The 22,324-nt window shown below is 35.5% G+C and overlaps 2 protein-coding genes across 2 annotated transcripts in view; both read left to right on the top strand.

Moving 5' to 3' along the window:
- The window catches only part of LOC122010362 (N-alpha-acetyltransferase MAK3-like), a 33,768-nt gene extending 12,353 nt beyond the window's left edge, over positions 1 to 21,415 (top strand). The window contains exons 3-4 of the mRNA XM_042566869.1: positions 842 to 897; positions 20,971 to 21,415. Coding sequence (XP_042422803.1) covers positions 842 to 897; positions 20,971 to 21,189 — 275 coding nt within the window. The 3' untranslated portion in view covers positions 21,190 to 21,415. The remainder of the gene's footprint in view (positions 1 to 841; positions 898 to 20,970) is intronic.
- On the top strand, positions 5,574 to 9,247 carry LOC122010361 (zinc finger BED domain-containing protein RICESLEEPER 2-like). The gene is made up of 3 exons (XM_042566868.1): positions 5,574 to 8,834; positions 8,945 to 9,009; positions 9,112 to 9,247. Exon 1 carries the CDS (start codon positions 7,487 to 7,489, stop codon positions 8,495 to 8,497), a length of 1,011 nt encoding a protein of 336 aa, XP_042422802.1. The 5' UTR covers positions 5,574 to 7,486; the 3' UTR covers positions 8,498 to 8,834; positions 8,945 to 9,009; positions 9,112 to 9,247.
- Positions 21,416 to 22,324: the final 909 nt, after the last annotated feature.

The raw sequence follows: 22,324 nt of genomic DNA, 5'->3' as shown, positions 1-22,324 counted from the left end.
TGATGTAGGTGGTAAAATGGATATTGAGAGGAAAAAAATGGTTATTGTACAGCTAAGAACATTGATAGAAAGCATTTTATGGTGCTTGAGCATATAACGAGAGCCTAAAACCGTAGGAAAATGAGACTATAAAACAGAGTGGAAATGTGAAATTTTATAGACATATAACAACAACAACAACCATCAAGCCTTCTCTTATAGATGGGTAAACTACATGGATCTTCCTACGTCTTTGGGCTCTATCCCCTACTATATTATTATGTATATGTAAATAAATTTTATTGGTCGTCTAAGTATTCGTACTATCTTATCGCGCCTCTTGAAATTTCCCCTCAATCAGCATAGCCTCCACTTTCTTTCTAATATTTTCATTTCTGATTTCGTCCATCTTCGTATGTCCAGACATCCACCTCAACAACTTGATCTTTGCGATTCTCATCTTTCTCTAATAGAAATTTTATAGACTTCAGAATAGAAATTTGCTCTAATACTTCAAGTTGATGAAAAACTGGTGTTCATCTAGCTATAGATTTTGGTAATTCGTATTTAGTCCTGTTTTGTTGTGATGATATGCCTTGTTAATAGTTGTTTTTTTGTTGAGCTTTGATGTTCTATAAAGCATGGATTGAATTTGACTCTTTGTGAAATGAATCTCTTGCACTGGACCTGGCAAATTGAATGCCTAGAAGAGAGGAGTATTTTCTTTCTTCTTTAGCATTTACTTTCTTAGAAATGGAACCTTTATTTTTAGCTTAATTTTTTCCGATTGACACTTTCTCTGAATATGCTGTGTGCTCATTCTACTGCTGCAACTCATTGTAAAATTTATTTGTGACTGCAGCAACTGAACTTGTTACCAGATCTATCAGAGTGATGATGGAATCTGGATGTGAGGAGGTAATTTGCTTGACGAATAACTTAATAACATGTTGCATCAAATCTTCTAATATTTCAGAAAGAGAAGCATACCTATGTTTACGATAGTTAATTCTTCCCTTGAAAGTGTGATATTGCACATTGCTTGTTATATCACATGTATTCTTCCTTGATATCTCCAAACATTTATGAGCATCTCTCCATTTTATTGAATAGAAACAGCCTTTGGAAATATTGTTGGTCTATTGAAGCTAAATCTTGTCCAGATCTTTCTTCATTCAGACTTTAGCAATTTAAATGACTCTGTATGAAGGTATCTTGGACTGGATAATTTAATGTATGAATATTGGATTCTTAAGAGTTAATGTTCTGGTTATCAAATCCAGCTGCAAAGTTAGGTACAGTTTTAGTTACCTCAATCTTCTGTTAGCGCTTGGGATCCTCTTAACTCAAATGCATGTTTGTTATTATGAAAATGTTACTTTTCTTGAGAGCTCATGTTGGAATACTATGAAATTATTAAAAGTAAATTATGTTAGAGATCCTTAAATTATACCCATCTTTCCAATTGGACATTAATTTCTTTGTTTTTCTCTAATAATTGTGGCAAAAGGCGAATACGCTTGCCCCCAGCGCCCCCGTCAACCCATCCCAAGGCCAACACGGAGGAGGTAAATCACGGGCGGCTACTAGCCTTTGGAATAGTGACTAGCACATAAGGGAGGTATTTACCTCGTGTTTTTCTCTAATAATAACTTCACACTTAATGGATCAACATGAAATCTAAGATAAAAATAGCATGAAAGATCTGAGCAATCTCTAGGTTCAGATTTCTTATTGTCGATGTTTTATGATCACTGGACCAAAGTATTTGAGAGAGCCATTTAAGCTGTAATATAAAGCTGAGCTTGAGTTTTAATGGGTCTTTCCTACCATGTTTCATGTTTACTAATGATGATAGCCTCATGTGTCATTCACAACAATTATTCAATCTACTCATAAAATTGATTTAGCTTAAAATAATTATTATTGAATCTAATATAGAGGAGCGGGAGGGGGTGAATAGCCTATTGCTGAAATTGCAAACTTAATTTACCTAACATAATGTAAGAAATGCAATGGAAATAAAAAAATACAAAGAAAGACCTAAGCAATGCTAACAAACCAATTTTTTACGTTCATACTTCACGGTTTATGAGTCACTCCATGAATTCCATTATGCTTTTTTCCTTTTCTGATCCTTCCAAAGGCAAAGAAACCTTACACTTCTCATAAGGATATAATGTTAAGCGCAAGGAACGAAGTGTGGAGCTCACCAAAGAAAAGACTGAAAACTAAAGAATTGAGATTTGAATGATGAGAATGAAATGTCATGCCTGTACAAGCTAGGTTTGCCGCAATGCTAGCTTCGTGTGAACTATTACAATGTTAGAGCAAAATATAAACAAAAGCTAATGAAACTGACTACATGCATACATCTGAAGTAACTCACTAGTGTTATGTATACATATCTCAGCAATTAACCTAAAGGTCAAAGGAAAAGGAAAGTGAACACAATGTGCTAAGTGGAGATAAGAGAAATATACATGAAAATATAATCAAAGAGGACAACATAATATTCAATTTATATTTCCTTATCATTATTTTTTTATTCTCTTAATTAATTTCACTAGTTCTTAATTTTTCATTTTCAACATTACACACATTATAGTCTACTTTATCTGACAACTCAACGTAATATTGAGGGGGTGAACGACATGCAATACACCCATCAAGGATATGTCATATAAGTAAAGATGAACGACCCACAATCCACCTAATACAAACACAACATTTAAAGATGTAAAAATAAAGGTGACTGACCTGCAACCCACTCGAAAGGGATGCATCGTATATTGAGAGTGAACGACCCTCAATCCACTCATAACGACATGCATCGTATGTATGCACTTATACATAGTTAGGGTGAACAATCTATAATTTAATCAAAATAGGTGTATTGTATATATGTCGAGCCAACAGAAATACTTCATGTGTATGCACATATACATACATATATAGGGTGAACGGCCTGCAATCCTTTTGAAAAGTGTCTCACATCAAAATAGGATGAACAATCCAAAATCCATCTCATGAGGTGCCTCACATACGAATAGGGTGAATGACCTGCAATTCACCAGTGAGGAAAAATCATTTCACTTTGTTCATGGAGCCAACTCTCTACAAGTAATCATGCAACTCTTAGAGAACGAAGCTGAAAATCTTGACTACAAGTAATCATGCAACATTTAAAGGGCGGAAACGAAGCTCTAAACTACAAATAGTCACACTTCTTTTAGAGGACGAGCCGAAACTCTAACTATAAGTAATCATGCAACTTTTAGAGGGCGGAGTCAAAGCTTTAAACTACATATAGTTATGCAACTTTTTTAGAGGAGGGAGCCAAAGCTTTATGATGTAAGTGCTACATTTATTATCTGGTCAATTTAATATCAATGATAACATGCCCTTTCAAAGAGTGGAGTCAAAACTCTAAGCATAAATGTTACGTCTGTTATTTTGTTAATTAATATTAGTGCTAACATAAACTCTTTTTAGAATGTAGAGTTGAAACTTTATGATACAATTAATTTTCTTATTTATTAGTCAGCATAATTAATTAGGAAATTTAATTTATAACAGATCTCAAATAAGAAACAAATAAGATATAAATCAACCATGGATAAAAAGGGCAACCAATGTGATAGGAAACAATCAAGTTGTGAGAACTAGGATAAGGAGAGTGAACACAAAGTGCTAAGTGAAGATAAGAGAGATGTGCATGAAAATATGACACCAACATAATTTACAATTTATATTTCCATATTATTTGTTTTTTATTCTCTTCTTAATTAATTTCATCAGTTTTCTTAATTTTTCATTTTCAACATTACACACATTATAATCTACTTTATTCGGCAACTTAACATAATTTATTTAGTCGGTGAACGACATGCAATACACCCATAAGGATGTGTAATACACCCATAATGATGTGCCGTATAAGTAAAGGTGAATGACCTATAATCCACTTAATACGAACACATGTAAAGATGTAAAAATAAAGGTGAACGACTTGCAATCCACTCAAGAGGGATGCATCGTATATAAGAGTGAACAATCTGCAATCCACTCGTAACGACATGCATCGTATGTATGCACCTATACATACAGATAGGGTGAATGACTTATAATCCGCTCGAAAGAGATGTATAATATATACATAGAGCGAATGATTCACAATCCACCCAATACGAAATACATCATGTGTATGCATATATGCATCCATATATAGGGTGAACGACTTGCAATCCACTCGAAAAGTGCCTCACATAATAATAGGATGAACAATCCGCAATCTATTCCGTGAGGTGCCTCACATACGAATAGGTTGAACGGCCTGTAATCCACAGGAGTCACTATGCAACCCTTAGAGAACAAAGCTGAAACTCTAGAATGCAAGTACTCACACAACTTTTAGAGAATGAAGCCAAAACTCTAGACTATAAGTAATCACACAATTCTTAGAGGTTAGAGTTGAAGCTCTAAACTACAAGTAGTCATGCAACTCTTTTTGAGGGCGAGCCGAAACTCTAAACTATAAGTAATCTCACAACTCTTAGAGGGCAGAGTTAAAACTCTAAACTAGGTGTAGTTACACAGCTCTTCTTCTAGAGGGTGGAGCCAAAGCTCTATGATATAAGTTGTACATTTATTATCTTGTCACTTTAATATCAATGATAACGCACCCCTTTTAAAGCTTAGAGTAAAAACTCTAAGTATAAATGTTGCATCTAATTTTGTTAATTAATATTTGTGCTAACATAAACAAAAATAACTCCTTTTTGAGCGCAAAGTTGAAACTTTATGATACAATTAATTTTCTAATTTATTAGTTAGCATAATTAATTAGGAAATTTAATTTATCATACATCTCAAATAGGAAACAAATAAGATAGAAATGAACCCGGAATTAAAAGGGCAAGCAATGTGATAGGAAACAATCAAGTAGTGAGAGTAAGGATAAGAGTATAATGAATTATATTTTTCATAACATCAACTTTCATAAATTAAATCATGTGGCAAAAGGCGAATCGCTCACCTAGCGCCCCCACCAACCCGTCCCTAGGCCAACGCGGAGGAGGTAAATCACGGGTGACTACTAGCCATCAGTGCAGGTGGCCAAGACACGGGGGAAGGCATGCTCTGACGCGCCAAGTTTCGACCTCAAAACCTCATGTGGCAACACCTCATGTCTTAATCACTGCACCACATGAGGAAACTTTATAAATTAAATCATGCACAAAGTAAATGTAGCAAGACAAGTAGGGGTGTAAACGAGTCAAGCCGCTCGTGAGCTATTCGGGTCTCGGTTCGAAAAAAAGTTCATTCGAGTTCGTTCAATTAAGTTAACGAGCCGAGCTCGAGCCTGATTTCGAGCTCGAAAATATTATCGAGCCGAGCTCGAGCTTGACAATATTTGGTTCGTGAGCTCGCGAACATGTTCATTTATAGGCTCGCGAACGTGTTCGTAAACAGGCTCGCGAACGTGTTTGTTAAGAGGCTCATTTAAATATTATCTTCCAAACTCTAAAAAAAAATTATAAAGATAAAATTTAAATAATGTTTGAGATTGGAATCCTCTTATCAATCCAGATGAGATTCTTTCAATCCAAACTCTAAAAAAGAAATTTTAAAGATAAAATTTAAATAATGTTTGAGATTGGAATCCTCTTATCAATCCAGATGAGATTCTTTCAATCCAAACTCTAAAAAAGAAATTTTAAAGATAAAATTTAAATAATGGCTGAGATTGGAATCCTCTTATCAATCCAATGGACGAGATTAATTCAAAATTGAACTGATTGAATATGGCATATGGGAATTGGGAAATAAAAATCGTTCTATGTTTTGCTAAAGTACCAAACCCTAGCCTCCTCCATTCGTCACCTCGCCGACACCAACGCCAATGCCGCCAACCTTCAGAAGATCGACGGTCTCTCAAGAAACTCTTGTCGCCTCGTTGCCATCTCGTCGCCTTTGTCGTCTCAACGTCTCCTCAAACCCGTGTTGGCTCATTATCGCCATCGCTTGCAGAGAAATTTTCCCGAGAGACCAACGGTCTGGCAGTGACAGTCCAAGCTTCTATTTGAGGTAGATTTTTTCTTATTTGCTTAGATTTCTCTTCCTTTTCCTACTTTTGTAGTTTGCGTGGCTTTTCTAAACTGGTTGCTTGTAGAGTTTTAGTGTTTGACCAAATGATATTTTTTTTTGTTCAGATCCAATTTTTGTTGGCATTTTTTTTATTTGACTCTGAATTAAAACTGTGAGTTATGATTGACATTTTTTGTATTTGAATTTGAAAGTGAAATTGTTGGTATTTTAAAGGTGAACTGTGAAGTTTGATTTTTCTTCATCCAGGATTTTGTATTCATATAAATCACTAATCATTATCTCCTTTTAGTCACTCTCAGATTGTAATCTTTTTAAATCTCAATTTTTTAATCTTTTTTTCCTTTTGTCATCCCATTTTTTACAGTAGCCAACTAGCCATAGAATATTGTTATGATTTTCTTAGCTAAAACATGGGAGGAACAATCAAATGTCAACTCCGCACTTCTCAACTCAAGATTCGGCAGCAAATCCTAGTTTGGGAGAAATTCAACCTTCACAAAATAATACCAATGATGCAATTCAAAGTATAGATGTGCAACAACCCGAGACCATTGAAGTAGAGGATGAAAGTCCATATGCTTCAAAGAAAAGGAAACGGACATCCAAAGCATGGGCTGATTTTAAAGAGGTTACTCTTCCGAATGGACAACAAAGGTAGAATGTATTCATTGTAAACATCGGCTCACAATGAACAAGACTGGTGTTACATCTCTTTTTTTGAGGCACCTCAAGGGTTGTATGAAGAAGAAGATTACTGAGCAAGGACAAAATAATATTACTCTCTCTACAACTATCGTTGAATCAGAAACTGTCAATGCTGTCCATAATTTCAAGTATAGTCATGGGAAGATTAGGGAGATTCTTTCTCACATGATTATTGTTCATGAGTTGTCATTCCTTTTCTCAGAATATGAAATATTCAATTTATTGAAGAGGACTGCTACTCCATATTATCAGAAGATTAGTCGTGCTACTGTGAAAAAAGATTGCATAGTTTCTTATGAAATTGAGAAGAAAAAAGTTATGACATCATTAAAAGATGTGAGTAGAGTTAGTGTGACTACTGATTTATGGAAGTCAGATCAAAAGGTTTCATATATGGTTGTCACTTGTCACTTTGTGGATTCTAGTTGGAATTTGCAGATGCGGAATCTAAATTTTTTAGATGTTCCTCCACCTCATAATGGTGTTTCCATTTGTGATGTGTTGAATAAGTGTTTGGTTGAATGGGGAATTGAAAATAAGGTATGGTTAGTTACAGTGGATAATGCTAGCTATAATGATGTAGCTGTGAGGATGTTGAAGGATAACCTCTCTTATAAACATAATCTTCCTCTTAGTGGCAAATTATTTCATGTAAGATGTTGTGCACACATATTGAATCTTTTGGTGCAAGATGGGTTATCTGAAATTGAAGATATTGTTTTCAATGTGTGTGAGTGTGAAACACATAGCTGCTTCAGAGACCCGTGTTAATATATTTAGTGAAATTTCAAAGCAATTGAAACTATCTTCAAAGAAGCTTGTTTTGGATTGTTGCACGAGATGGAATGCAACATTTTGTATGTTATCGGCTGCTTTAGAGTTCAAAGATATTTTTCCTAGATATGCAGCAAGGGATGTAGCTTATACTTTTTTGCCAAGTGAGGACGATTGGAAAAAGGTTAATGTTGTTTGTTCATTTCTCGAGGAATTTAATGAAGTAACTCATCTCATTTCGGGAAGTGAATATCCTACTTCTAACTTGTTCCTTACTGAATTTTATACCATAAAGAAATTGTTAAATCAGGCAAGTTCAGATGAAGGCAAGTCCTTACTGAATGCAACATTTTGTATGTTATCGGCTGCTTTAGAGTTCAAAGATATTTTTCCTAGATATGCAGCAAGGGATGTAGCTTATACTTTTTTGCCAAGTGAGGACGATTGGAAAAAGGTTAGTGTTGTTTGTTCATTTCTCGAGGAATTTAATGAAGTAACTCATCTCATTTCGGGAAGTGAATATCCTACTTCTAACTTGTTCCTTACTGAATTTTATACCATAAAGAAATTGTTAAATCAGGCAAGTTCAGATGAAGGAAGTTTTATGGCAGCAATGGCTAACAAGATGAAGACTAAATTTGATAAATATTGGGGTGATAGCAACTTATTGATTTCTATAGCAGCAGTGTTAGATCCAAGGAACAAGATGAAATTGATTGAATGGTGTTTTTTAGAGATCTATTCTCCTAATGATGCAATGGAGCACATTTCTACAGTTCATGAGACATTGCGCATGTTGTACAATGAGTATGTTGAAGCTCATAAAACCACTGTTGGCAGCAGCAATGTTCAAGATGAAACTCAAAGAGAAAGTTTTATTGGTCGGACTAATTTAAATGGAAGAGGAAAAGGTAAAGTAAGGGCTTAATTTTATAGTTACATTAAGAATGTTGACAGTATTGAGCAAGTAAAATCTGAATTAGATGTGTACTTGGATGAAGGATGTGTTATGTGTGAAGATGACATTAACTTTGATGCATTGTCATGGTGGAGAATTAACAACTTAAAGTTTAGGATCTTATCAAAAATGGCTTGTGATGTACTATCAATTCCGATAACTACAGTTGCTTCTGAATCGGCTTTTAGTGCCGGTGGTAGGGTAATTGATCCTCATCGTGCCTCTTTGGGAACAGATACAGTCCAAGTATTACTTTGTGCATCAGATTGGTTGCGTGCTCATTATGGAATCAAGAAAAAAATCAAAGGTGAGTATATAAGCATCTTATTTAATTAGTTGTTAACTTACTGTCATATGTTTTGTATATTATTTTATTCATGTCTAATTTGTTTGATGTTATATATTTGTATGTAAAAGGAAAAGTAAGAGATTAAAGAGATTCAATTTACTTAGCTGCTGCCTTTATTGCCAACTTTCAAAAGGTATGGATAAAGTCTTAAATTTATATTGTGATTTTCTTATGCAGTTTGATGTAAACATTAAAAAAATTTGATGATCGTGTGATTGTTGAAATATTCTGTTAGGTTCTTAGTAGTAGACAATGACTTTTTCTATTTACTGATGCCATGGAGGAGGAGGTTCTCTAGCGTGTCCAAGCCCAAATTGATTGGAACTTTTGTCGCAGTTAATATAAAGAAAATCGTGAGTGTTTAGACTGCAGTTTTGTAATCCTTTCTAGATTGATTCAAACTTTTGCTGTAGTAAAGAAAAATGGTGTTAATACTGTAATTTTGTAATTGGCTACAGTTAATATGTAAACTTTTCTGTTAATTGACTGCAAGTCTTTAATTTTGTAATTTTCTTATTATTTGTGTTAGGAACTATTAAACGGTGTTAAGGATTTATTATCGTGTTAACAAAGAGTTTTAATAATTTTTAGTGAAATTTTGTAAGTGATTTTTACAAGCTCAAACTCGAGCTCGATTATGTGTCTAACGAGCTCGAACTCAAGCTTGTTTAACGAGCCGAGCTCGAACTAAGTTTGTTTAATTTTTAAACGAGCTATTTTTGAGCCGAGCTCGAGCCGTTCGCGAGCTCTTTAGTTTTGTTACGAGCCGAATTCGAGCTTAAGAATTAAAGTTCGAATCGAGCTCGAGCTGAGCTTTGGGAAAAGTTAATCGAGCCGAATTCGAGCCTCATACTGTTCGGCTCGGCTCGGCTCGATTACACCCCTAATTCAACCCTTCGATTTAAGTGGAGTTTTTTTTGCTTGTCTTTAGGGGTGTAATCGAGCCGAGCCGAGCCGAGCCGAACAGTATGAGGCTCGAATTCGGCTCGATTAACTTTTCCCAAAGCTCAGCTCGAGCTCGATTCGAACTTTAATTCTTAAGCTCGAATTCGGCTCGTAACAAAACTAAAGAGCTCGCGAACGGCTCGAGCTCGGCTCAAAAATAGCTCGTTTAAAAATTAAACAAACTTAGTTCGAGCTCGGCTCGTTAAACAAGCTTGAGTTCGAGCTCGTTAGACACATAATCGAGCTCGAGTTTGAGCTTGTGAAAATCACTTACAAAATTTCACTAAAAATTATTAAAACTCTTTGTTAACACGATAATAAATCCTTAACACCGTTTAATAGTTCCTAACACAAATAATAAGAAAATTACAAAATTAAAGACTTGCAGTCAATTAACAGAAAAGTTTACATATTAACTGTAGCCAATTACAAAATTACAGTATTAACACCATTTTTCTTTACTACAGCAAAAGTTTGAATCAATCTAGAAAGGATTACAAAACTGCAGTCTAAACACTCACGATTTTCTTTATATTAACTGCGGCAAAAGTTCCAATCAATTTGGGCTTGGATACGCTAGAGAACCTCCTCCTCCATGGCATCAGTAAATAGAAAAAGTCATTGTCTACTACTAAGAACCTAACAGAATATTTCAACGATCACACGATCATCAAATTTTTTTAATGTTTACATCAAACTGCATAAGAAAATCACAATATAAATTTAAGACTTTATCCATACCTTTTAAAAGTTGGCAATAAAGGCAGCAGCTAAGTAAATTGAATCTCTTTAATCTCTGACTTTTCCTTTTACATACAAATATATAACATCAAACAAATTAGACATGAATAAAATAATATACAAAACATATGACAGTAAGTTAACAACTAATTAAATAAGATGCTTATATACTCACCTTTGATTTTTTTCTTGATTCCATAATGAGCACGCAACCAATCTGATGCACAAAGTAATACTTGGACTGTATCTGTTCCCAAAGAGGCACGATGAGGATCAATTACCCTACCACCGGCACTAAAAGCCGATTCAGAAGCAACTGTAGTTATCGGAATTGATAGTACATCACAAGCCATTTTTGATAAGATCCTAAACTTTAAGTTGTTAATTCTCTACCATGACAATGCATCAAAGTTAATGTCATCTTCACACATAACACATCCTTCATCTAAGTACACATCTAATTCAGATTTTACTTGCTCAATACTATCAACATTCTTAATGTAACTATAAAATTAAGCCCTTACTTTACCTTTTCCTCTTCCATTTAAATTAGTCCGACCAATAAAACTTTCTCTTTGAGTTTCATCTTGAACATTGCTGCTGCCAACAGTGGTTTTATGAGCTTCAACATACTCATTGTACAACATGCGCAATGTCTCATGAACTGTAGAAATGTGCTCCATTGCATCATTAGGAGAATAGATCTCTAAAAAACACCATTCAATCAATTTCATCTTGTTCCTTGGATCTAACACTGCTGCTATAGAAATCAATAAGTTGCTATCACCCCAATATTTATCAAATTTAGCCTTCATCTTGTTAGCCATTGCTGCCATAAAACTTCCTTCATCTGAACTTGCCCGATTTAACAATTTCTTTATGGTATAAAGTTCAGTAAGGAACACGTTAGAAGTAGGATATTCACTTCCCGAAATGAGATGAGTTACTTCATTAAATTCCTCGAGAAATGAACAAACAACACTAACCTTTTTCCAATCGTCCTCACTTGGCAAAAAAGTATAAGCTACATCTCTTGCTGCATATCTAGGAAAAACATCTTTGAACTCTAAAGCAGCCGATAACATACAAAATATTGCATTCCATCTCGTGCAACAATCCAAAACAAGCTTCTTTGAAGATAGTTTCAATTGCTTTGAAATTTCACTAAATATATTAACACGGGTCTCTGAAGCAGCTATGTGCTTCACACTTTCACGCACATTGAAAATAATATCTTCAATTTCAGATAACCCATCTTGCACCAAAAGATTCAATATGTGTGCACAACATCTTACGTGAAATAATTTGCCACTAAGAGGAAGATTATGTTTATAAGAGAGGTTATCCTTCAACATCCTCACAGCTACATCATTATAGCTAGCATTATCCACTGTAACTAACCATACCTTATTTTCAATTCCCCATTCAACCAAACACTTATTCAACACATCACAAATGGAAACACCATTATGAGGTGGAGGAACATCTAAAAAATTTAGATTCTGCATCTGCAAATTCCAACTAGAATCCACAAAGTGACAAGTGACAACCATATATGAAACCTTTTGATCTGACTTCCATAAATCAGTAGTCACACTAACTCTACTCACATCTTTTAATGATGTCATAACTTTTTTCTTCTCAATTTCATAAGAAACTATGCAATCTTTTTTCACAGTAGCACGACTAATCTTCTGATAATATGGAGTAGCAGTCCTCTTCAATAAATTGAATATTTCATATTCTGAGAAAAGGAATGACAACTCATGAACAATAATCATGTGAGAAAGAATCTCCCTAATCTTCCCATGACCATACTTGAAATTATGGACAGCATTGACAGTTTCTGATTCAACGATAGTTGTAGAGAGAGTAATATTATTTTGTTCTTGCTTAGTAATCTTCTTCTTCATACAACCCTTGAGGTGCCTCAAAAAATGAGATGTAACACCAGTCTTGTTCATTGTGAGCCGATGTTTACAATGAATACATTATACCTTTGTTGTCCCATCCGGAAGAGTAACCTCTTTAAAATGAGCCCATGCTTTGGATGTCCGTTTCCTTTTCTTTGAAGCATATGGACTTTCATCCTCTACTTCAATGGTCTCGGGTTGTTGCACATCTATACTTTGAATTGCATCATTGGTATTATTTTGTGAAGGTTGAATTTCTCCCAAACTAGGATTTGCTGCCGAATCTTGAGTTGACAAGTGCGGAGTTGACATTTGATTGTTCCTCCTATGTTTTAGCTAAGAAAATCATAACAATATTCTATGGCTAGTTGGCTATTGTAAAAAATGGGATGACAAAAGGAAAAAAAGATTAAAAAATTGAGATTTAGAAAGATTACAATCCGAGAGTGACTAAAAGGAGATAATGATTAGTGATTTATATGAATACAAAATCCTGGATGAAGAAAAATCAAACTTCACAATTCACCTTTAAAATACCAACAATTTCACTTTCAAATTCAAATACAAAAAATGTCAATCATAACTCACAGTTTTAATTCAGAGTCAAATAAAAAAAATGCCAACAAAAATTGGATCTGAACAAAAAAAAATATCATTTGGTCAAACACTAAAACTCTACAAGCAACCAGTTTAGAAAAGCCACGCAAACTACAAAAGTAGAAAAGGGAAGAGAAATCTAAGCAAATAAGAAAAAATCTACCTCAAATAGAAGCTTGGACTGTCATTGCCAGATCGTTGGTCTCTCGGGAAAATTTCTCTGCAAGCGATGGCGATGATGAGCCAACACGAGTTTTAGGAGACGACAAAGGCGACGAGATGGCAATGAGGCGACGAGAGTTTCTTGAGAGACCGTCGATCTTCTGATGGTTGGCGGCGTTGGCATTGGTGTCGGCGAGGTGACGAATGGAGGAGGCTAGGGTTTGGCACTTTAGCAAAACATAGAACGATTTTTATTTCCCAATTCCCATATGCCATATTCAATCAGTTCGATTTTGAATTAATCTCGTCCATTGGATTGATAAGAGGATTCTATTTCCCAATTCCCATATGCTATATTCAATCAGTTCGATTTTGAATTAATCTCGTCCATTGGATTGATAAGAGGATTCCAATCTCAGCCATTATTTAAATTTTATCTTTAAAATTTCTTTTTTAGAGTTTGGATTGAAAGAATCTCATCCATTGGATTGATAAGACGATTCCAATCTCAGCCATTATTTAAATTTTATCTTTATAATTTTTTTTAGAGTTTGGAAGATAATATTTAAATGAGTCTCTTAACAAACACGTTCGCGAGCCTGTTTACGAACACATTCGTGAGCCTATAAATGAACATGTTCGCGAGCTGACGAACCAAATATTGTCAAGCTCGGCTCGATAATATTTTCGAGCTCGAGCTCGGCTCGTTAACTTAATCGAAAAAACTCGAACGAATTTTTTTTTCGAGCCGAGACCCGAATAGCTCACGAGCGGCTTGACTTGTTTACACCCCTAGGTTGAATCATGCTTGTTGCTCTGGAGCGTCAACAAGGATGGTGGCAACGACGGTGGCGATGACAACAATGTGAGGGAGATGTTGTGGGTGGGAAGCAATGAGGGGTTTGTAATAATGAAAAAGAGGAGACAATTTTGTTGCGTGCAATGACGACGACGATTTTAGGAGAGGAGATAGAGATTTCGATGAGATGGGCGACGACCAACCATATATCTGCTCAATTGGTTCATGCAAGGGTGTTGTTATCGTTGATTCCTAGCGAGTGCAAAATACTCTTCTGGTTGCCGCAACCCCTCCTTACATGCGCTGTTGTTGTGGGACGAAGCCCCTGTGATTTACCTTCATTCGTGGGGGCCCACCCTAGAGGGACCGTCAAGACGACAGTTCCACTTTTTGTTGCATGGAGGGGGAGGAAGGGATTTAGGTTTAATTGGAGTTTTTCAATTTAGTCCATAAAATTTTAATTTTTCACAATTTGGTCCTTGGAAACTTTACTACTATAACATGAAAAGATTTAGTAGTCTTTACAAACCCCACTTAGTCCCATATACATAGCTTCACTTCAACCTAATTTTGCATGAAATCAATTGACTCCCTCTTTAATCGGTCCACTAAATCTAGCCTTGCGCTTAACTTTTACTCAACAATGAATATTTTAGTCAATTCAATCCACCATTAGTTGATTAAACCACTAGATCACATAAGCAATTTGACAATTGTAGTCTTCTTTTTTAGATCAATACTATTCCTATTCATGTTTGGAAACTTGTCGATCAAATCCATCTTAGTTGACTCAACAATGAACCTAAACATTTATTCTGTTCATTAATTACCTGACTTGACTCTTTAGTCAACTTATGCCGATTGATTAAAACTAGTCTTCAATTGGATCCTCGACTTAAACCAATTCTAAGACCAAACCTTCACTTAAATAAGAACAAGGTTCTACTTGAAACCCAAATTATTTGTTCACTCGATTCTTATAACTCACCTCTCACCAGAAGTTACTTGACAAGAAGCCTTACTTTCGGGACTTCTTCGTGTGCAAGAGCTTCGCCTCTATGTCTTATTTGCTAGGTTTTTGATCATTCCGGTCTTCCAGCTGCCAAGCATAACTCACCATTATGATCGGTGTAGTCGATGATACAGTTGATTGATGGTGCCTTAAATGTTAGTGGTTTAGTCATCAAGTAGTCAACTCAAGTGATTCAACTAGTGAATAAAATGATTTTGTTCAGGGCAAGTTTGGAGTTAGCCGATTGTTGAGGTATTCCAATTAACTAATGGTGGCTCAATTGACCACACAATTGACTCAAACTGATTAGCTAATAAACATTACGTTTCTATTCATGGCTGAGTCAGATTAGACGGTCGACTGATGATAGGATCCACTTAATTGATGCTTCAACAAAAAGTTAGAGAGACACATTGACATAAAAAGTTGCATGATAATGGTCAATGACCTATTGGCTATACTAATGGTGCATTCGAGCTGATTGATTGGCATTAGCATAATAAAAATGTCGAGAACAAGCAAAGCTAAATGAAGGCTATAAAAGGGGTATGGAGCACATTCAAATATGTAGTTGCTTGCTGATATTCTGCTTAATTGTAAACTCTTTATCTTCATAGTTGGGCATCAAATTGCAATCACTCCAAGTGCTTGCAGAAGGTTTCTCCATTTTTGGATGTCTGAGAAGGAGAAAACATAGTGGTACGTTTGGTGATCCATTAAAGCATCGTAGGCCATGGAGTAGAAATAATGGTTTTAAACCACCTTAAATCAATTATTAGCTTGCCATGTTCTCCGCTGAATAGTTTAAAATTAACCTTACTAAATTTTAGCAACATCTTTAAATGTTAATTGTAAGAACATTTGTTATTTACCCTTTGAGGTCCTCCAACTTTCGTTCAACCGAATCCAACAAGTGGTATCAAAGTAAAGACGTTTTTGAAGGACTAACCACAGACGAAGCAAATTGTCGGAGAGAAATTTGCTATCCTAAAGCTTGAAGGGAATTTCAATTTATGGAAGAGGATGATAGCACTAATGGGCCAAGAAATGAAGAGATGAGGAAACAACAAATAGCAAGGCAAAGTTCGACTTTTATGTGTCCTACCCATGGATGGAATAAATTTGATCAGAGCATTACCAATATGCAAAAGAATTATGAGAAAATTGGTGGAACTATATGAAGGCAACTCAGAGGCAAAATTGGCTAAGCAGAATTCCCTAAGAAATCAAATTAACAATTGATAATTAGAAGAGAAACCGCTGATGAAACTCCATGCTAGACTAAAAAAAACAACGTAGATCACTAGATTGACAAATATTGGAGAGACCATGTCAAACAGAGACATGTAAAGAGTGCTATTAATGCCGTCCTAAGAACATCTCAGTGGATTTTAATGGTTGAGATGTTTTTCATGTCAAAAAATCTAGAAGTAAATGTAAGTAGTTTAGAATTTTTTTTTTCTCTAATATAGAATTATACAAATCTAGAATTGCTAACATAGTAGAAGAAGACTATAGCAGAGATATTGATGTGTGTAATTCATATGCATATTTTCGGTCTTATTTTTGCATGCATTTCCGACATTACATTATCATATTTGCATTAACTTCTAATGTTTGCATTCATTTTCATCTTTTTGGTTCGGGAGACTGCTCTTTTGTATTCTATGTTAACAAGACATGAAGATTTTGGCATTTGGACACATTTGAAGATGGAAAGCCTCATTTAGGACCATACATGGTCTACCTGTGGCCCCTGCCATGGTCGTGTACTATATGTGGAGGCAAAGCGCTCAATCAAAGCAACATTGGAAGGTCCAACAGCCAACACGGCCAAACCGTGTCATCTAACACGACCGTGTTTGGTACTATGGTTGGATTGTGTCATCCAGCAAGCCACACGGCCTAGCCATGTTCTCCAACACAGCCATGGTGCGTGTGGCTGTTTCCTTCTTTCTGTAGGAGTCCGTTAAAGATCAAGCTATCTTTTGAACCCTATAAAAAGGCAAGGAAGCATAGGCTAAAGAACATCCCGGATTTGCGATAGAAACCCTATTTGGGAGAGTAAAAAATCACAGTAAAAAGAAAGAATCTAAATTAACCAAATCGCAAATAAAACTCGATATCAACAAAGACAGTCCTGGCAACGACACCAAAAACTTGTAGACGCTCTTGATGTTTTTGGAAGAACTCCACGCACTCCAATGTGGAATAATCTTGAAACCTTGAAGACGGCTCTCCCAAATAGGGTTTCTGTCGCAAACCTTGGATGTTCTTTAGCCTATACTTCCTTGCCTTTTAATAGGGTTCAAAAGGTGGCTTGGCCTTTAATGGACTCCTATAAAAAGGAGGAAACAACCACACGTGCCATGACCGCATGGTTCACTGGATGACATGGTCCAGCCACAGTGCTGAACATGGCTGTGTCAGGTGACATGGCCAAGCTGTGTTGGTTGTTAGACCTTCCAATGTTGCTCTGATTGCGCCCTTCGCCTCCAAGTATGGTACACGGCTGTGGTAGGGGTCATGGTAGGTCGTGTATGATGCTGAAATGAGGCTTTCTATATTCAAATGTGTCCATATGTAGAGTTCTTCATGTCCTATTAACATAAAAGAGTAATCTCCCGAACCAAAAAGATGAAAATGAATGTAAACATTAGAAGTTAATGCACATATGATAATGTAAGGTAGGAAATGTATGTAAAAAAGACCGAAAATATGCATATGAATTCCACACATCAAATATCTAGCTCTTTCAGTAGCCTTAAAGGACAAGAGGTAGACGATTCTAAGTCATTGTCCATGGAGAGCAACAAAGAAGCATATTTGGTAAGAAAAATGAGATTTTTTTTTTTTTAAATTTGAATTTTAACGGGAAACATGCAAAAAGGATGCTAAGAAAAAGAAGAAAAGAAAGGTAAGTCTAAAAGCCACAGGGGATGGCATGACTTTCTTATTTGAAGAAGGCAACTATAGGGCTAGTATTATTCTTATGATGATAGATGATAAAGCCACTACCTTAGTTGAAGATAAAAGTAATGGGAGCCTGAGTGATGGGGGAACTACATCTTACGAGTTAAACGACATGGTAAGTGCAATAAAGAATTTATGTTTTGAATTGACACGATCCTTGTGTAAAGTTAGAAGACTTAATGGAATTAGTAGATCTTTTAGAAGGTAGGCTAGCCTAGAGAATTCATCCCCTAATATTGATTTGCAAAAATTAGAAGATGAAAACAAAGGGTCAAGGGAACACAAATAGAAGCCCTAACGGTTGGCCTAGAAAAATCTACTATTAGCTCTCACAATTTGATATGATCATTGGAAGCCAAAGCGGAAATTTTAGGAAAAAAGGGATTAGGATACAAGTATTTAGAAACGAATATCATTGTCTAATTGCTTAGGGGCAATTGCAAGAGGCCTTGCCTCTGTGTCTTATTTGCTAGGTTTTTGGCGATATTTGTTTCCTTGTTTGCATTACACGTACTCGGACGATGATAATTCTCAATTTAGGCGAGGGTCGATAGTTGACTAGTAAATGATTGAAAACCAATATGAGTTGATGGGAATAGGATCTGAGATAATTGACTAAAAACATCAAAAAACTAATATAAAATCCGTTCTGAGTTTGTGGTTTGATTCAGATGTGGAAATCAGTTGACTAATAGCTGAGTCGACTAGATAGTGGACTCAAGCCAAGGAGTAAACAAACAAAATATTTCTATTTGGGAGCTAGTTAGTTGACTGAACACGGAATAATCGATTGATGCCTATGAAATTGATGCTAGATAGATTCAAACAAGCTGTTAATGGAAGGTGCAATGGCAGAATCTAATGAGGACTATAAGTAATTAATCGGTTGGTAATGAATAACGGGTTCAACATTTGAATTCAAGGCTATAAAAAGAAGTTTAAGGGTTGTGAATTGATATTCTTCACACACCTACACCTATAGAAATCTATATTGTAAAAGATTGCAATGGTTATATTTTCCTCATTATATAAATCTCTTTTATATACTTTGAAAGATTTGTAAGAGGTTTCTCCATCACTGGTGTTGCTGCAAAAGAGAAAATATAGAGGGAATTTGGGAGTGATTCGTCGAAGGATCATAGGTCGTAGAGGAGTTGTGGATTGTCGAACCATGTAAACACCTTGTGGTATGTGCTTGTATGTGTATATGTTTTTTATTTCACTACTAATTGTCTGATGACCTTGCTAAAGTATTAACAAGAGTAGATTTAGATTTACATTTACAAGTACATACGGTATTCATCCCCCTTCTATTGCCAGTCATCTACATCCTCATGATCTCCCAATAGACTCAATTAGGGGTGTAATCGAGCCGAGCCGAGCCGAACTCTTGGATGTTTGAGTTTGGCTCGTTTATAATCGAGCCGAGCTCGAGCTTTATTTAACGAATATATTCATGGCTCACGAGCTTATTCGAGCTTTTATCGAGCCTAAACGAGCTTAATAAATATAAATTATAAATTTAAATATTCATTAAAAACTAAATTATATATTTTAAAAAAATTATAATCTTCTTGTTAAAATTTATAATTTTATTCTAATAAATAAATTTAATAAATTTATTATGTTTTTCATAAGTAGAGTATAAAATCTATAAATTCAATATCAATACTATTATCTTTTTTATTTAAAAGTTGATTTATGAGCTTAACGAATATGTTCACGAGCTAACGAGCTGAATATTGTGAAGCTTGAGCTTGGTTTGTTTATCTTAACGAGCCTCATTAAACGAGTTCAAACTAGCTTTTATCGAATCGAGCTTCGAATAATTCACGAGCGGCTTGGCTCATTTACACCCCTAGACTCAACTATTAGGATAGTCATAGTTGACGATTTAGACGAATGAATGGTGCCTTTAGTCGACTGGTAGTTGAGTCAACCAAGTAGTCGAATCAAGTGAATAAGCCAATGAAGGTAATGTTAATGCTTAGGGCTAAGTTTGGAGTTGGTTGATTGTTGAGGTATTTTAGTTGACTGATAGAGGTTGAGATGACCATGTAGTCATCTGAAGCGATCAACCAATGAACAATTGTTTTTTTTTGTGGTTGAGTTGGCTGGACTGTCAACTTTTCTTGGATCGTCGATTGATGTCAAAATTCAGTCTATTGATGCTACAACAGAAAAACTAGAGAGAATTGTTGATATAAAAAGGCTACACAACAATGGTCGGATGACGTAATGGCTAGTCGTTTGATAGTGCAGTTCTGATGATTAAACGGCACTAGCATAACGGTCAAGAACATGTGAAGCTAAATGAAGCTATAAAAAAGAGTGAAGGAGCACATTCAAAGACTAACCTTCAATATATACTTGCTAATATTTTGAGCCTTAATTGTAAACTCCTTTCCTTTATATTGGAGATTTAAATTATAATCACTCCAAGTGCTTGTAAAAGGTTCCTCCACTTTCAGAAGTTGTTTGAGAAGAAGAAAAAAAGTTAATGGTGCATTCAAAGTGATCCATCGTATAAGCGGTTGAGTAGGAATCAGAGTTGCAAACCACATTAAAATTGATTGTTAGCATGCTTTGTTCTTGATTCTTAATTTTTGTTGCATAATTGTTTAGAATTAACCTTGCTAATAGGAATATCTTTAAAAGTCATTTGCATGAACATTTGCTATTTACCCCACTTTCGTTGCTCCAGCATTCATTCAACTGGTCCCAACACAAGTGAGACCTGTATCTTGTCTACATATGGATTGATACCAACCCTTAATCATTTTGCCTTCCTAATGCTAAAATTTATTGTCTCTGTATGTTTACTGCGTTTTTCTTTCAGAGGATTATTTTGAGATAGGTTCCATTGGTGGAATTTAGTTGAACTAGTACTGATTTTCATTTATGAAAAGAAAAATCTTTAATATGGTCATAAACTCAGTAACTTGTATGCAGGTAGCATTAGAGGCGGAGGTAACAAATAAGGGAGCCCTTGCATTATATGGCCGTCTAGGATTTATAAGAGCAAAGCGGCTGTACAGATATTATTTGAATGGAGTAGATGCTTTTCGCTTAAAACTACTCTTCCCTCAGTGGCACCACTCACCAACTACAAACAAAGATGGTGTTCATCTGCATGATAATCAATACGGTGAGACCCAGATTGTGCCATGATCCTTGATGTTTCTGGGTGAAGCACCTCCAGACTAATCAAAATGGTTGATTTGATAGTTCACCATCGCATTTTGATGCTAAGCTAATAATCTAGATCTGGAAATACTTATGCTTTTTACTCGGATGTCATTTGAGGTAAGCGCTTGTGTGTTGTGATTTTTTTTTGTTATATACATTGCATAAGTTTCTCAATTATATTAAGTTGCATCGGAATTTAATTTGGAAATCGTTGACTATTAGTATAGGTTGAATGCACTTGTTTTGTGTTTCTGTGATCGTGTTTTATACTAAAATGTAGAACTTCGTCACTGACTTGGAATTTTTTGTGGGAATCATTGTCGAATGGGTGTAGATAGTATTATTACATTTAGCTGGGTTGATTAAAGCTTTTTCAGTTTGCTTAAGGTGTAGGCACTTCGGTCACGGTGGATTCCAATTTTCTTTTGTCTAATGTAGCTGTAAGTTGATCAAGATGGATCGGGGTGATTAGTTTGCTCGAGGTCTTAAGCGCCTGAGGGTGTTGTAGGGAATTCAAGGCGAAGAGGTTGAAATTGTGGTGTCGCCCCAGGTTATGGTACAGCGGTAAGGTATCTAGATTGTCATTCAGGTATCTGCGGTTCGAGTCTCAGTTATGATGAATTTGTAGAAATTTTTCCTTCAAATGAGGTACGCAATTAAATGATGTTGGGTTATCTGTTACGAGCGTTTCTCGATTTATCCTAATGGTCGGTAGAAAATTTTTATGGGATCAGGTTGGTCATTTCAAGTTCGATGTTATCCATTAATTATTTTTTGACTGTTTGCTTGTGGTGTTAATGGGAGGTCAAGGATGGTGGTTATTTTTGCAACTCTATGGAAGCTGTAACACTGTTTTATAGGACTTTGTGGTGAGTGCCGTCCAATTGCTTTCTCTAAGCAGTAGCCAGTAATTGACATTGTTGGAGTTCTACAAGGCTCGCCTAACAAGAACTTTTAATATATCGACAATTTGTACTCTAGGGCTTCTACAAGACTCACCTTACAGAACTTTTAACATATCCACACTTCGTATGGAATAAAAAAATTATTCATCAATTATCTTATCTTTACACAAACTTCTCAACAAATTATTTATTAGATTTTATCTACGTATCAT

The sequence above is a fragment of the Zingiber officinale genome, chromosome 8A, assembly GCF_018446385.1.
Source record: "Zingiber officinale cultivar Zhangliang chromosome 8A, Zo_v1.1, whole genome shotgun sequence".
Classification (NCBI taxonomy): domain Eukaryota; kingdom Viridiplantae; phylum Streptophyta; class Magnoliopsida; order Zingiberales; family Zingiberaceae; genus Zingiber; species Zingiber officinale.
This window is presented reverse-complemented; position numbering and strand designations above follow the sequence as displayed.